This window comes from Rhea americana, unplaced genomic scaffold (assembly GCF_003343005.1).
Source record: "Rhea americana isolate MKP2758 unplaced genomic scaffold, rheAme1 scaffold_15, whole genome shotgun sequence".
Lineage (NCBI taxonomy): Eukaryota > Metazoa > Chordata > Aves > Rheiformes > Rheidae > Rhea > Rhea americana.
Genome location: NW_028185594.1, coordinates 8907036 through 8922913, shown reverse-complemented (window position 1 = coordinate 8922913; position 15878 = coordinate 8907036). Strand labels below are relative to the sequence as shown.

The window sequence follows — 15878 nt, the reverse complement described above, 5'->3', positions numbered from 1 at the left end:
ATTCATTCCCGCAAAACCCTTCCCCACCCCATCTCCTTGGACAGAAAGGCCATTTTTTCCTAGCATTTAAGGCAGAGGACAGAAATCTTTCTCCCTTTGGACAAGGGACTAGAGAGTGTCTCATATGCAACATGAACAGATTAAGAAATATGCAATGGGAAGACATACCTTTTCTTACCCCAAACACAGTTATCTGCAGTGAGGAGAACCCTTCAACAGTGTCCTGAGTTTGAGCCTTTACTTTGTCTGGATTTGTTCTAGCTTGGGCTGTTTCTATTTGGGTCTCACAGAGCAAAAAGAATACATTTGTCTGATGTCCATTTCACAAACATAGTGCAAGGCCACTTCTGTAGAAAAGTTTTTATATATTTATCTACACAGTTCTGAAAGATGATTTTATACTATGTAGATATTTTAAGATTTCTATGCTTGTTGGTTTATTTTACTTGTTTAATAGTAAAATTTCTACCAATGCAAGAATAACTGACAAGTCTGAATTCGCCCACCAAAACATCAAAATCTACATTCACTTACTAACTTTAGATCTGTGATTTTCCTAATACAGCAATGGATTGGTTAATAAAAATGCTATTTCTTATTTGGCTGTAAATCTGGAAGACATTCCAATCTGGATTAAGCTCGTCCTTATGCCACTCTACAATGGTTTACAGTGGTTTCAACTTGACTTGAGGAACAGCAAAGCCGTATGCCTGGACTGCCAATTTCCATATTAATACACACTTGCTTTTTTGGTTTGGAACTGATTCATTAACAGAGTTAATTAACAGAGCTTAAGCTCTCTCAGCAAATACAGAATGGCATGCCTGTTAGAATATTCTATTCTTCTAGGTGCTTTTCCTCCTGACAAGAACTAAATATTTAAATATAGAATAGGAAAAACTCACAATAGTGGCTGTATCTGCAAAAAGTCAACACAGTTTTGACTATTACATTTCCATGCTTTATCATGTTACATGATAAAGCAAAGGCTCTCTTTAGTACAGTAGAGCAGAACAAAGGACCAGTGTAATGACAGCAGTCTCAGGCCTGCTAGATTTACATGCACAACTAAAGATCAAGACAAACTATACACGGCTGAATTTATTCTTTATCAGGAAACAGGACAAGCATAATAAAGACACCATTAACCAGAATCTCAATAACTAACATTGAGCAAACAATGCTTACTTGCACTGCAATTGCCATGCAATGCTAACTGGTATTTACACATCCACTAAGAGTTAGGCCTCTTAATAAAAGATTCTCTCTTGTCCAATTATTTTATAAAGTGAGAAAAAGCAAGTGTGACCAACATTTTACAAAGGGAAAAGCTGACACTAAGGCTACAAACGGAATTTAGCCTTGGTATCAATCAGTCATCTTAGCTGGAAAGCTGGTCTGTCTGTTTGGGAAACTCAGTATCAATACATACAGTGTTTACTCTCTCAGTTTTAAGAAGCTCTCTGATGATCTGCTAGCACAGCCTTTAATCAAACAGAGAAGCTTATCCAGAAAGAAAATATGGAAAGGAATTTGGTAAGGCTCCTCATCACTTCCTCAAATGGGTACTGTAAATGTCAACTTTAAGTCTTCTAGGAAGCAGTCTATGTCTTTCTATCTGCCAACTTGCAAATGAGCCTCAGAGGTCATCCACAATGTCCTCAAATAAACCTCAGTATAAGTCACCTAAGCTTCAGCAATGAGCCCCGTAGCCTAGCCAGAAGAAGGGGAGAAAACATTTATAAACAAGTTGTAGTTTTTCTCTTTTTTTAAATTGCTTTTTATTAAGTACTGATCTTAAGAAAATGACAGCTTACCTTTCCTCTAAACCCACTTTCAAACATTGCTGTACCTCACTATCCTGGCACTCGCAAGCCTATCAAATAATTGCACCTGTAAAATACAAAAGATTTTTTCAAAAAGTAATAGATACCCTCATGAATGCAACTTTTGTTCCAAAATTCAGACAGTCCATTAAAGACGAGTTATTTTAGCTGGATGCTATTTAATGGTCAGCAATAAAATTTAACTGAACCACACATGCTACATGCTCTTTTAGAAAAAATGTATTCTATAGAGACGGTATTACAGAGAACATGGGACTCAATATAAATGTTTTGCACATAGCCATTACCGGCTCCTTGTTCTACAAATTACCTATTTGAAAATACCGTGACATGAAATACCCAGGGTGACAGCAAATAATAGCAAATATACAAGCCTTAGCTCCCATCTCCGCACAGCCTGTATCCTAGTCTGTCTGCTGTGACATCTTCTCTATGATTGACTTAAGTATGGGCCAGAATCTACTCTAAATTTTCCCAAATACCTCCTTATCTCCTGTTTTGTAATAGATTCCTAATCTAGGAGATTTACCAAGTCCCAGTTCAATAACAAGAATTCATGCTCTTCAGAGTTACTTTAACTTCTTGTGTTTCACTTCTTAAAAGTTGCTGGCATCTAGCTTTAGCATATTTAACTAGTCTTGAAAGTACTACCCATTCATCTGGCTTATTTACTTGCTACATTTCTCCCTACCCTGCCCCTCCAATGAAAATCCTTGAATCTGTTTCTACAACACCAGTTTTTCCTCTTCTCATCCTATTTTCCCTAATTGTCCTCTTCTAGCACAGCACAGAGACACTATTTTGGGACCGGGTCTACAGCAGTAATGACTGCCTTTTGCCAGCCTCACCTATCAGCTCTCTTCTCACTTTGCAGATAACTGATAAGGCCACATCCAAACTCTTTTGGAACCTGCATGTCAGTATTTGCATTTATTGCAATTAAAGAACCCAGCTGYACCTCCAAAATTCCTTAAATCAAGTTCTACCAGGTTCTCACTGAAGTTGCCCCCTACTCTTCCCTTCTGTTCTGTTTCATCTTTCATCTATGGGAAATTGCAGCCATTTAAGGTTGACATTTAGAGAGCCTGTCATAAGGGCCAGACATCCTTATGCACATAAAAAGCCCTTAAAAGTTTTGAGTACTATGAATCACCTCTGCAGGAAAAAAAGTTATTTTAAAAACAAAGCTAGAGAGCCAAAGGACAATATCAGTAACTGAAGAACAGGAAAGTAAGGAGGTGTTTCTGTGTCTTCATAATTAAAGCACAGCCTTCAGTCTACTACTAAAAACCCTACCTAATAAACAAAAACAGTTCATCTAAATTTCTAAAGACATAGTTTCACAGAAATTCTAGGAAGAGTTCCCTATTGCTACTGGGAACATTAAAAATTATTTCAAGAAAACAATTTTAGTTTTTCCAGATTTGAAATTGTAAGCTTGGGGATAATTTCATTTGTATAACCATGTTCATCTCCTTAAGGTACCCACTATTCAAGGTTCAGTTGGCATGATTTACATTTATCCTTGAATACCCACTGTGCATCTTGTAAACCCCACACAAATCACTGAAATGACACAAATTACAGATAAAAAATGAATTTTATTGATGCCCTGGTCAACAGTTATATTTGCACTGAATATGCTCAGCACTAAGGCCACCTGCAGTGGCATTCGTCAGTTGCACTGGAACCTTCAATTACAGAAATGAGATGCCACTCATTCGCTACAAATATCTGTCACACACAAATCAGAATATGTATTATCCTTCATGTTGTTTTGTTCGCAAGCACAGACTACACATGCTGGACTCCACAGCCACCTCATAGATGCTGTAATCCCATGCACAGCAGTTATGGACAGGTTTTGCTACCACAGAAATAAACACATTGGCATCTAGTGGCCAAAGAGCACATTACAGACAATACAGAACAGTGCATACACCTTTCATTTCATATTTACGCTGTACAGAGAGATGTATAGACCAAGACGGTCAGATGCAGCAGCATCCTCTACAGAAGAGATGGCCCCAGAGGAAAAACAAAAACAAACCAAAAAAAAAAAAAAAAAACAATGTAGGCTAGAATTCACCTGCACAGCAGCTGATTGAGATAGGAACTGGAATGAGGTAGGACAGCCAAAAACACTACGTAGGTACCAGGACACAATTATCTTGTATAAAGATATCAGTGAGCAGAGGAACAGCAGTATCATCTTCATTCCTAATAGGCAGGCAGAGGCAAAAAGAGGTGCTGACAAGTTACTGTGATTGTGATCATCTGCTTCATTCAGCTGTCTCAGCTTCAGTTTCCATCATAATGCTATGATTCCACAGATGCTCCTATGCAGCCTCTGGCTCTTCCCTGACCCCTCAAAAAAGCTATGAGAAACCCTACCTCCAAATAGCAAGCAAAAAATAAGAGAGGTAGAGTTGCATTCAGAGATCATCCCCCATCAGTTACAAGACAATCTGTGCTTCTGCCAGCTCTTCATAAGCTACTATACTAAGATTTTGATGAGTTTCCAGTCTATTCCCAGATATACTTAATTCARGTTACTTAATGATGAAGACAGTTTCTGAAATCTCCATTCATTTCTTCCCTTTCTCCCGCCATGGCACCACACAAAAACTCAGACTCAACTTCCTATTCCGGGAATCTACCTTTCCACTTCTTCAGGCTCTTTGAGGCGGAGAATGGCCAGTTGACCTCTCTGCCTGCAATAACTATAGCTCTCCAAACACCCACTGAGGCAGAAGAGCAGATGCTACACCATTAGACTGGAGTTGAGCTTTATCAAAATTCAACTTTGTGTCATCTACAATGGGATAAAAGTCAACCAAAACATACGGAACAGGAGATATAAATGGAGTAAATCCCTAGAATTTTCTTTAAGACAGCAAGGTGAAGGTGATACAGGCTTACATAGCTGACTCACTAATCCCAAGGGACCTGCATACCTCTCCCATCTGCTATTGCTCTGCATACTTCAGATGCAGTTAGGGATGAGATGGTTTCAGGTCAGCCCTGCTTTTCCCTGCTCCCCAGCACCCCAAGCACTGGCTCTCCAGCAAATGCTAGTACAGGTAAGGGAGCAACCCTAAATGTGTGATGGTGGGGAGAGGCTGCATCCAACAGCTAGGGATAGGAGAAACAGGAAAGTGCTCTTCCTCACTATCATGCTCCTCTAGGTTCGGACTTGGAACTTGCCAGCCTTAGTCATGTATTTTATCCCCTTGAAGGGCTTGTACTTCTCCCCATACATGTCCAAGCGATTCACTTTCAGTCCTAAAGGCAAACAAAGACAGAGTGAGACTGAGTGCTGCCACAGACAAAGCTGACAGGCCTTCAGAATAAAAGCAACAGAAAACCACACTAGAGGCATAAAAGGCATAGGGGACGTTTTAGCAAGCATGAAATAGAAGCTGGCAAATGCAAGTTGTCAGCAGCATTCTTTACTAACATGTCCCTACCCTAAAAATTCTTTATAGGGCTGTAAGCAAGAAATTCAAGAGAGAATGGGCAGGCTGTTTAACAAAGCAACAGAGAGAACAACAAATCTGAATATGGTTCTTTTACTTGATGAACACGTTTCAGATGGAATGTACTTCAGAGGGCATGCAGAGCTGTCAGCTGCCTGCTTAATCAGCACATGGACATAGCACAAAACATTCACCTTCTTCACCTAATAATCACTTACCAGATATAGCCAGCTGCTGAATTTTAAACTGCAAGTTAATGGTAGGATTCTCATCTGGTTTGGATGCCCCAGCTTGTAGGCTCATTGTCCCTTTCAAGCTTGGCAGCTTCTGGGGGTTTATTTTCCCAACATCCCACGAGAGTAACTTCAAGGAACAAAAAATGCAGCAGTGAAATACAGAAACATAGTAACACTCTCTAGAGAGAAGTGGCTTTCCAATGACAGCTTTTAACATTCCTCTAAGCAAAAAGTCTTTGTCTCAGTATCTTCCCCTCCATATTGGATACATAGCACCCTTTCTTTCTCTCAGTCAAGTGTGGAGTCTTCTGCTTCAGACACAGTACAGGCTTAAGGAGCAGCTGCCTCAGACTCCTATGTTCTTTCTCTCTCTTTCCATGAAACTCCCCCAAAACCTATCACAAAGAACATTCTCACTATTTGGGCTACAGGCTCCATTTCCTATGAGTAACAATGATAAACAATGCAGAACATCCTCCTTTCCAAGGAGCTGGAATAGYATAACTTGAGGCTCTACTGTGGATACATTATCTGATGGTTGCAATTTGCAATTAAAAAAAAAGACAGAAAACAAAAAACCCCAACCAACCAAAAAAACCAAACATCAAAAAAGTGAACTCAGGGAAAAATAACCCAAAGCCCACTAACAAACCCAAATCTTCATTGCCTGCAAAGAAGAAAATCTAACATGCAATGCTAGACATCATAACTAGATATGCAGAAATCTGTAAAGCATCCACTAGATGAACGTTGCATCACACAACAGCAGTCCTTGTAACTTCTGTGCTCACAAAGCAACCACACCTACAATAAGCTGTTGAGCTTGAGACAACTTCCAGTATGCAAATCTCTCAAATTTAGAGATATAGGAAGTTCCGACCCCAAGAAAAGATATTGCCACTAAAGGCTCAAAGTTCAGAGAAAGGAGGTAAGCATGAACGGCTCAACCTCATATTGCTGAAAGGTCTTTTTTTAAAGAAAATAAATCTCGTTTTCCTCTTTCCTCTCACCTTTGTAACTGGATCAAAGATATGTGTTCCCTGTGATGGTGTGAGGCTCATGTTTAAGACACCTTTTGGCATCTGGCTAGCGACCATCACTCCCTCTATCATCTTCCCCATAGTCTGCTTCGGTCCCACAGTGATCTCAAAGCGTCCCAATGAGCTGCCATCACGGAAGCTGATATTGTGTTTAATGTAGACAGGAATTGCCACAAGACTACAATAAAAGAAAAGAGTCCTTTTCAATCCCTCCCTACATTTTCACTTTTCCTGACGCAGTCCTTGCCACATTCCACACTGAAAACTGTGCACAATCTCCATAAAAGAAAAAAGGTAACCTAGGCTGACTTTATTTGCTGAATCACAGAACASAGACAGAATGCTGATCTCAAGTGTTAATTACATCTTTTTAGCAAGGTTTCCATATCTTAACTTTCTACTTCCCATCATAGGAAGGCTGAGGACTTGCAGTAGAGCAGGAGACTGGAACAAAAGATGGAGAATCTTCTTGCATGTCACAACCAAACTGGCAAGCAGCTCCAGAAAGTATATGCTTTCAACTAGACTTCTTCTTTTTTTAAAATACTCCTTTTCATCTACTTGAGAAACAATTGACAAAGTCTATCAAAATGCTTTAGTATCTATAATCCAAACTACTACTGGGTAGCCTGCTTCCTTAGAAAAGTGCAAACAATTGGCAAAAAGTTATAGCTCCATTAAAAGAGGCATTAAAAAAAATAGTTTACAGAATTACCTTCTTTTACCTTTAAAAAAATCTTGTAAGCACAGAAAATTATTAGGTTGGTAACTCCCTACTGTCTAATTCATCCCTGGCTTAATGTGTTCATCTGCTATTGGTTTTCAAATTGATGGGAAAAATTACAGAATCACTGCTCCAAACAAGAAGGAAACAAATTTTTTTAAAAGAAAAAGTGAAAGTTATCATGCACATCTTCATTTGGCAAAGCAAGCCAAATCTTTACTAGCAATTCTTTCTTTTCACAGTCAAGCAGATCCAAATTATAGAATTTGCAGCACTAAATTCACGACTTACTTCTGAGCACTGACATGGTAGGAGAGTAAGCGAAAATTTCCATCAGGTGGAATGAAGGAGAGTATTCGCTCTGACTCCCAGCGCTTAAAACGCACACATGGGTGAAAACTGACATCATCCAACAATCGGGGGTTCTGCAATCAGAAAAAGTCACAAAATTGAAGAAGGGATTAAAATAATCCCTTCTCCTCAACCATCCATCCATGAATTGCATACCATTCAACACCCTCTATCTACTTGAGGGTGCCTACATTCAAATAAGCTATTTGATGCTGTCACATCTGTGCAAYAGCTGTACTCAAAATACTCTATCATATTTTAACAAATTCATTCATGTCAAATAATTACACTGACGAATACTAATGAAAAGATGGTCCTTTAGCATATCTGCCTAAAGCATCACTTTATATATCAAATTTATCACAACACATGAACAGTACTTTTAAAAAAGCATCTAAAAATAACTCTCGGACTCAAAGTTGCTGAAGTTCACTATGAGCTGACCAGGTTCTGACCTMTTGGAATACATCCCAGTGTGAGGAAGATCCTAGTAGCACAATTGGGAAAAGCTGTTAAAGACAGTTGAGTAAAGACACAGCATACAATGCCCCTTTCTTGAGCTTTACCATAAAGGAGAGGGTAAGGTCTGGCATCCCAGTCAGCTTGACACAAGCATCAATCACCCCTTGGATTTCAGCAGTAACTGTGGAACCTGCAAAAATAAACACAGGAGGTTATATGAATCAGAACAAAACTCATCATGACATGAAAAAGATACCAAGCGGGAAGGGAGGGAATCTAACACCTTTATGAAATGTCATCGCTCATTAAGTTTGCTGCTCAATACATTTTTCACTCTCAACTGCTTCTAGAGAAGATGCATTTAAATAACCACTGTCATCAGCAACATCCATTTTGATTACCAGCGACAATGGCTCCCAACTATAACAAAACTAAGAAGCACTGAATCTAAGAGAATAGCCCCAGAAGGCACAATTGCCACTCACCTTCTATTTTCCAATATAGAATTGCATACAAGATCTTAAGGATGGTCAAAGGAAAAGGACAAAGTCAATTTCTTGATGCTTCACTAACACATTTGACCAAATAGAACCTACAGGTTGGCAAGACTTCAGAGTAAGAATAGGAACAGAACTTCCCACATTTGAGGAAAGAGCAACTCTGGCAAACCTTCTCTCTTCAAGCACTATCAGGACATGCTACTCTAGTCTTAGACAGAGGCAACTTCCATACCTGATTTGTCAATGATTGCATCTATCTCCTCAATCACATCAAAATATGCCTCATTGTTGGTATATTTCACACCAGTACGTCTCCAAGGCACCACTGATAGCTGTCCTGTGGGGAGCTGGTCACCCACATTTGTGCTTCCTGGAAAAGAAAAGTTGATCAGAAAACCCACAGATGTCAGCAAATGCTCCAGAAGTCATACCTGGCCTCATCCAACTAAGCTGTAATCAATTTCTGAGAACCTCCTTTTCAGAAGAGCAGTTACGACTCATCGTCTATATTCCATCTCTCCTACATCTGACTTTGGAACACATTCCAGTGAAGCACAGAATAGAGTTATTTAAACAAAACAAGCAAACAAAACCAAAACCCCACTCATCTAGGAAGTTGCATTGTAGCTCTAACTAGAAATGCAGTCTGTGTATTCTGTTCTTTTTGTTAAAAGGATACAAATGGTACTGGAACTAGGATAAGYCTAGAGCAAAGCACTATCACAGACCTCCCAAGATATAGCAGTGTCGGAGTTCAGAGGCTATCAGACAACACAGATTCTCTTTTCGACCCATATCCAACTATATTTTTGCACGAATACTGCCCCAGCTTATCTGTTTTTTGTTTCCCTGTACCTGTGATGGTGTTGACAACTGTTCGCAGGATAGTGGGAGGTTTTATCAGCTCCTTGAGAATATTAGATTCCGTTGCCAATGGAAAACCATTGTCCAGCATTTCCTCCAGCACCTCATAAACCACCACAACATTGTCCTTGATCATCACCTCTGAACAGACACCAAAATAATCCTGTGTAAAAGAAATAATTACTCAACAACTTCTAGAAGCTGAAGATAAGAGAGTCTTACTGATGATTTAGCTCAGTGTTCTGCTACACAGGAATAAACCAAGTCTCCTTCCAGATGAGGTGAAACAACACTGAAACTCCATGTATCTACAGAAGCCCATTGGACAGACTAAGCACTCCAACAGATGTGCACAGTTCTAAGCATACTTCCACCACTGCCCCAGCAAGCTGGCATATTAGTGCATCACAACATGCTCTTATTCYCTCTCTATAGAAAAACTCTCTCTTACAGAGAAGAGACTTTTTAAAATTAGCACTTACAAAGTGCTAATTGCAACTGATTAAGCAGCAGTATGTATACAAAAAGCATATTTCCTTCACCCATTACTCTGACTTGTACATGGTGATGCATTTCATTAGAATCCAGTACTAAATACAGTCTTCCTCATCTGTCATAGTCTTTGTCTGCAGTACTTTCAATATCTTAACCATGCAGCACTGCTGTTTAAGGAATTCAGTATCTCCCAATCAAAGCCTTCCAATTAGTTTTGTTACAATGCAAATGTACATGTAGGCATAACACAATAAATAATTTTTAAAAATATTTACAGAATTAAAGTTATTTTGCTGTAGAATATAGGGAAAGAACTGCATCAAACTTTTTGCATATTCTGCTTAAGTCTATGTTTGTTTTTTAGGATAATATTTCTAAAGTCCCTCTAACATACAGTCCATGTTTCTTTGTTCTGATACCATTTAGTGTATGTCAGACTGCTTACACATCCTAAGAAGCCTTGGACAAAGAGCAGAAGTCCAATCTTCCGAAAAGCATGAAAAATAATTCTCTCTGCATAACAGAACACCCTACCTCTTAATCCCAGATGTGTATGAATTAGAATCCTAGAAAGTGAGTCATAAAAGACCCACAGATAAGCTTATTCCCCAGCTTTCCCATACTYTTTCTTCTCCTACTCTATAACAATAATAAACAGTATTAAAATTTGCAGAGGAAATACACCAAAACAATTTGTAAGCTGAGTGATGGTACGGGTATACAACTAGGACAAGTCTTTTTCAAAATTCCAACAAAATTACTTTTCAACTCAAGAAGTTCAGTCCAAAGAGCTCAGTAGGGCATCAGATCTAGTCTTACATAACCTAAAGAAATGAATGAGTCTCACCAACAGAAAGACAAACATTAGAAATCACAAAGTCCTTGGATATGGGCTCTGGCAGTAAGTGAAAGGAGCTAATTCACTCCCTGAACTCCATGCACATAACTCAGAATCTACACTCATGTGCCTGACTAGCACATGGAAGTAAAGCTCACAAGATATTCTTGTTTGACCAAAATTCCATATTTCCTATATTATGGTAGGCTGTTGGTCACAAGACACTTTGCATCCAGACTACATAACCATGCCAACGGCAGACAGAAAACAGTCTTCACTGCTTCCCCAAATGGGCATATAATCGTGTCAATATGACACAGAGGGGACTGTGGTTGCTCTGAAACAACTCTTGTAACTCACTTCTCTAGGGGAAAAAAAAAAAGTATGCTTGCAAGAAATACCACAAGATGTAAACACAAAGATAAATCATCACTAACTAAAGCACATGACTACAAATCCTGCACTCCTGGAGAGAACAAATCTAGCTTGGTCTTAGTCTTAGTTCACAAGCCCTGAAGAGACAAGGCTGAGAAACAAATCAAAGTCTTGGTTGCTGAAAGCTCCTGCAAGCACAATCTTATCCTGAATCCATTGTTTCCTCAGGACCCACTCTAGATCTTTTCTCGTGCAGGATCAGAGTAAGAGTTGGGAAAAAAAAGAGGAAACTAAATGCCAGTAACGTAAAAGGTTGCCCTTTTGCCGATCCTCCTTCGCAGAAGCCCGATCCCCCCACCCCGCGCTGCAGCCCCCCGGGCCTCTCCCTTTCCAGGGCCGCCTCAGCGCACTCGCCCCTCAGCCGCAGCGGGGCGCCGCGGGGCCTGCGGCCACACCTGAAAGGTGTCGACGACGCGGTGCAGGAACTCGATGACGAAGAGGGGCGGCACCTCGCTCTGGATGACAGCCACGAAGAAGATCTTGTGGCGGTAGACGCTGAGGAGGTAGTGGTGCGGCGTGGGGATCACCGGCGGCACGTTCTCCGCCTCTGAGGCCCTCTCCTGCGCCTCGAAGAAGTAGTCGCAGACGGAGCGGCTGACAACGCTCTTCCAGTGCTTTTCGAGGAAGATGTCCCCCGAAGCGTTGATCAGGAACAGGCTATGGATCATGATGATAATGATGATGATGGCGGTGGAAACCAAGCCAAACCCAGCGCCTGCACCGCTCCCTGCCTTGCTCCGCTCCGCTCCGCTCCGCTCCGCCCCGCCCCGCCCCGCCCGCTGCAAGCCCCATCCCGCAGCTCACCTATTGGCAGCGCGGAAAAACTGTCCGAGCCCTCTCGGGGCGGGCGTTGGCAGCGAGCATTCCGATTGGGTGACCCACTAACAGAGGCTTCCGATTGGCCGAGGAAAGGCGCGCTGCTGATGACGCAGCCAAACGAGACACTATTCTCAGCTTCGATTGGAGAAGCGGCAAGCCCAGCCTCGAGGCAGGCCCGAGAGCGCGCCCAGCAACGCCCCAACGCCCCACCAGCTGATGCCGAGCTGCCGGAAGGGGCGGAGCGAGCCCCAGCCTGGAACTCGGCCGCCCAGCCCCGGAGCGGCGCACATGATGCGGCGCGCTCCGCCCCGCGGGCCGCGGCGGACCGAGGGCGCCTTCCCCGTCCAGCTGCAGCGAGTTAGGCTGAACCGCACTGAGTGCATCACCTCAGCGCGTCCTCACCTTTTCCATGGCGAACATACCGGTACCGCCTTTAGTAACCCAGTTTCTGCAGTGAGGAGCAGCCAGCCAAATGCTTTCCCCTCCACTGTTCCACTGGTTTTTTTTTCACCGTAGAGTCATACCGCTACTGAAAAGACAGTGCAGCTGGCATGAAAAACAATCGTCATGCAAAATGCATATAAACTCTACACCAAGWGGCTTCTTTCCATAATTACAAGAGGTTTATCACGTGTACACCTAGCAGATCTATGGACTTCTGAGTACGGCAATGCCATTAGCAGTAAATTTCCCATTTTATTATTCTAGAAGGAACAGTCATAAATACAAGAATAACAGAAAAGGAGCCCTTTCTATTACAAGAAAGATGCTATCTATCATACAGCCTTTATTAAATGTGAAGGAAGGTGACCACCTACTGACTAGGACAGCTGCATAAGCATCTGCAAACCTAGATCTGAGCTTTCACTCCTGACTTTTGTGCATGACTAGGGGCAAATCAGTTAGGCAGTTTTACCACCAAGCTCAGAAAATGAGTAAGCTGGATGGATTGATTATATCCGAATGCAAAAAAAAAATGCACAGATTAAAGTTTATATCTTATTTTGTATTTATACGTTGTGACTATTTTTCCCAAGAAATAGGGATTTTTTGGTTGGTTTATTCTGATATTACCTTTTACCACTGTATGCACACATCCTTATTTAAGGTATTAGATGATTTAATATGCACCAGATCAGATTTTTACTATGACAAAAAATAATGAAGGAGAAATGACCTATTTACTAATTCAACTTTAACAGTCATGAATTGTATCAAATGCATTTTTAAAAAAATATAACAGCAAGTACTGTTTTTAAATGTCTTTAATTCAAGTTAAAGTAATGGATTATACATTTAAGATCAGCATAAGGACAACAGACATTGAACTATGACAGTATTTTAAATTTAAAAATAATAATTTTTTAAATCATAATTTAACAAAACTTTCAACAAAAAGAATAACAAAAAGTTATTCTAAGGATTATTACTACATTAGGCTATGAGGCACTTGGAGAGTTTACTATGGGAGCCACACAGGTACGGTAGACAGGAAGCAGCAACATATAGTTAAATTGACCAACAGCATAGGTAATTTTTTTTGTTCATATGCACATAAAACCTTTATACATATACAAGGTTCTTTGAGAAGCTCAAACTTTTCTACTTTAAACCTGTAAATTAAAAACCTCAGTCAGGAGTATCTCCTTTCAATACAGGTATTTGTCTCACGAAACACTATTCAAGTTTGGCTGTGTTACACATTGCTTAAAAACTGCCATTTCCTTCTGATTGTTTGCATTCCTCATCAAAATTGTGAATATTTACTCAGTTCATGATGTTGTTGATTCTGTATTTTTCCTCTGGTAACATCAGGTTCTTTAATCATCAGGAATGTTAGTACCGATGCAAGAGCAAGCATAGAGCAATAAATTATTTGTGCATACCAAAGGAAAAGGTTGTTAAAGGAAGAGAGGGAGTACATTTTTCTTCAAAATCCTACAGATTTATGAAAAAAAGTAATCACGAGGGACACTTTGTCAAAATTCCTTGAGCAGTTCTGACTTTTAAAGAGTGCCTGTAGCTCAGACACTACTCTGAAGTTTAAATTTTTCCAAAAATTTYCCAGTATTTTACTGGCACCTGCAAAGAGTAATTTGTAGTTATACAGCTGTTCACGCCTGCAGAAATGTCATGTGTCTGCTTCTAAACCATTAGCACAAAGATCATGTTTTGTTGAGAAAGTAAATAAATWATTTTCTCCACAGTGGCTCAGGAGCTCATAGAAATTGGAAACTAAAAGGAGAACATTGCAGATGATGCTGCCAGAACAGAATTTTGAACTGCTGGATAACTTAGTGACAGCCTGAAAACAGCACAGTAGACTTCACTTCAGGTACTCAACCCCCAGGGAAGCATGGGCACAAAGAGCCACATTACAAAATGATGTTGCCAAACTATGCACTGTCTTTATAATAAAACAATCCCTTACCATCTGTAGTTTGCCATATGCAGGAATTCTGATGATTTAATTGTCAGCCTGTGCTGTGAAAATAAAAAAAGAGGGTAGAAAAAAACAGGCTATTTTTTATTTCTAAAATACTGTACGATATCTATTAATTTTGCAAGGGTGCTAATAATAACCTACTGCAAATTTTGAGACAGAAAGCAGTTTATAGGTTGATACTCAATTCAAAGAACACAGAAAGTTTGGTTTCACTGCTGCGTACCGAATCTCCCTTGTACTTGCTCTGCTTGCTCACGTTGTCTTCTGTGTAAGTTATGTTTATATCTTCATGAACCTTTCTGAATTTAGTATCATAGCCTCATAATTTAGGGTCCTAGAAGCTGTGCAGCACTGAACTTTGAAGGCTTGGGAAGAGGTAGGAGAGAAGAATTTGTAGCAAGAAGCCAACCCTGTAAAGGCAAGGCCAGACCTCTCCTGTCTACAGGGCAGCAACAGAACTAGTTGTACAGTATCTAGTGCAGTAGCACTTCAGAGTCAATTGCTACCCAAAACGGTTCAAGCAACATGCGACTGAAAACAACTACTTTCTTACTGAAAAATTTATTGTGTTAAAATGTCAAAAAGAGTTCCTCTTGCTCAACTAAGAAATTTCTCACTGAACAAGTTTATCAATTCTGTCTCCAGAATGTTTCTTAAGATTTTTTTTTTCTTTTCTAAAAAGGAAGCTAACATTAAATTCTATACAATATAAAATTGTATAAATTTCTCCTTTAAGTAAGTGGTGAAAATTGCCTTTCTATATGCACATGCAAAACTAAAACAGAGCTGGAAAGAAAGGCTAAAGACTTGCACACAAGACATAACCATACAGCATGGATAACCAAATGAGATTATTTTAATCAAATGTTACGTAGGAGACAATGCTCTAATTTAAAGCGTTAAGAGTCTGTCAATTCCTGCCTGCTTTTGACACTCGCTTGATCAATATAAGGTTTGCTCAAAGCAACAGAAATCCATAAATTAACCAGAGAAGGTGAGGCTTTGTGTTCAAACAGACCCTGTCTGACCTCAGTGATAAACAACCAGCTTTGTGGAGCCTAATGCACAACCAAGACAAAACACGTAGCTAGGTCCTCCGTTATTTCAGCACAGAATAGCTAATGTTCCGGCAAGGTAGTTTTATGATACAACCCGGAATGCATCCCCAAAGTATGCTGTATCGGAGATAATGTCAGAAAGCTAAGCAAACTGCTTTACACAGGTACGCAAAGGCAGGGCAGCGCCTGAGTGCGCGCAGGTGTAGCTGCGGCTCGGCATCGCCTCAGGCCGAGCGAGGCGCGCTGCCGTGCGCGGCCTGCCTTCGAGCAGCCGGTGGCTCCCG

At 40.5% G+C, this 15878-nt stretch overlaps 1 protein-coding gene across 1 annotated transcript; it reads right to left on the bottom strand.

Annotated features, from left to right (window-relative positions):
• Positions 1 to 3428: 3428 nt before the first annotated feature.
• Positions 3429 to 12026, bottom strand: AP3M2 (adaptor related protein complex 3 subunit mu 2). Its single transcript, XM_085299526.1, has 8 exons — positions 11667 to 12026; positions 9495 to 9666; positions 8872 to 9009; positions 8244 to 8329; positions 7618 to 7751; positions 6573 to 6780; positions 5545 to 5689; positions 3429 to 5132 (listed from the first exon to the last, which is right to left on the bottom strand). Exons 1-8 carry the CDS (start codon positions 11937 to 11939, stop codon positions 5032 to 5034), a joined length of 1257 nt encoding a protein of 418 aa, XP_085155652.1. The 5' UTR covers positions 11940 to 12026; the 3' UTR covers positions 3429 to 5031.
• Positions 12027 to 15878: the final 3852 nt, after the last annotated feature.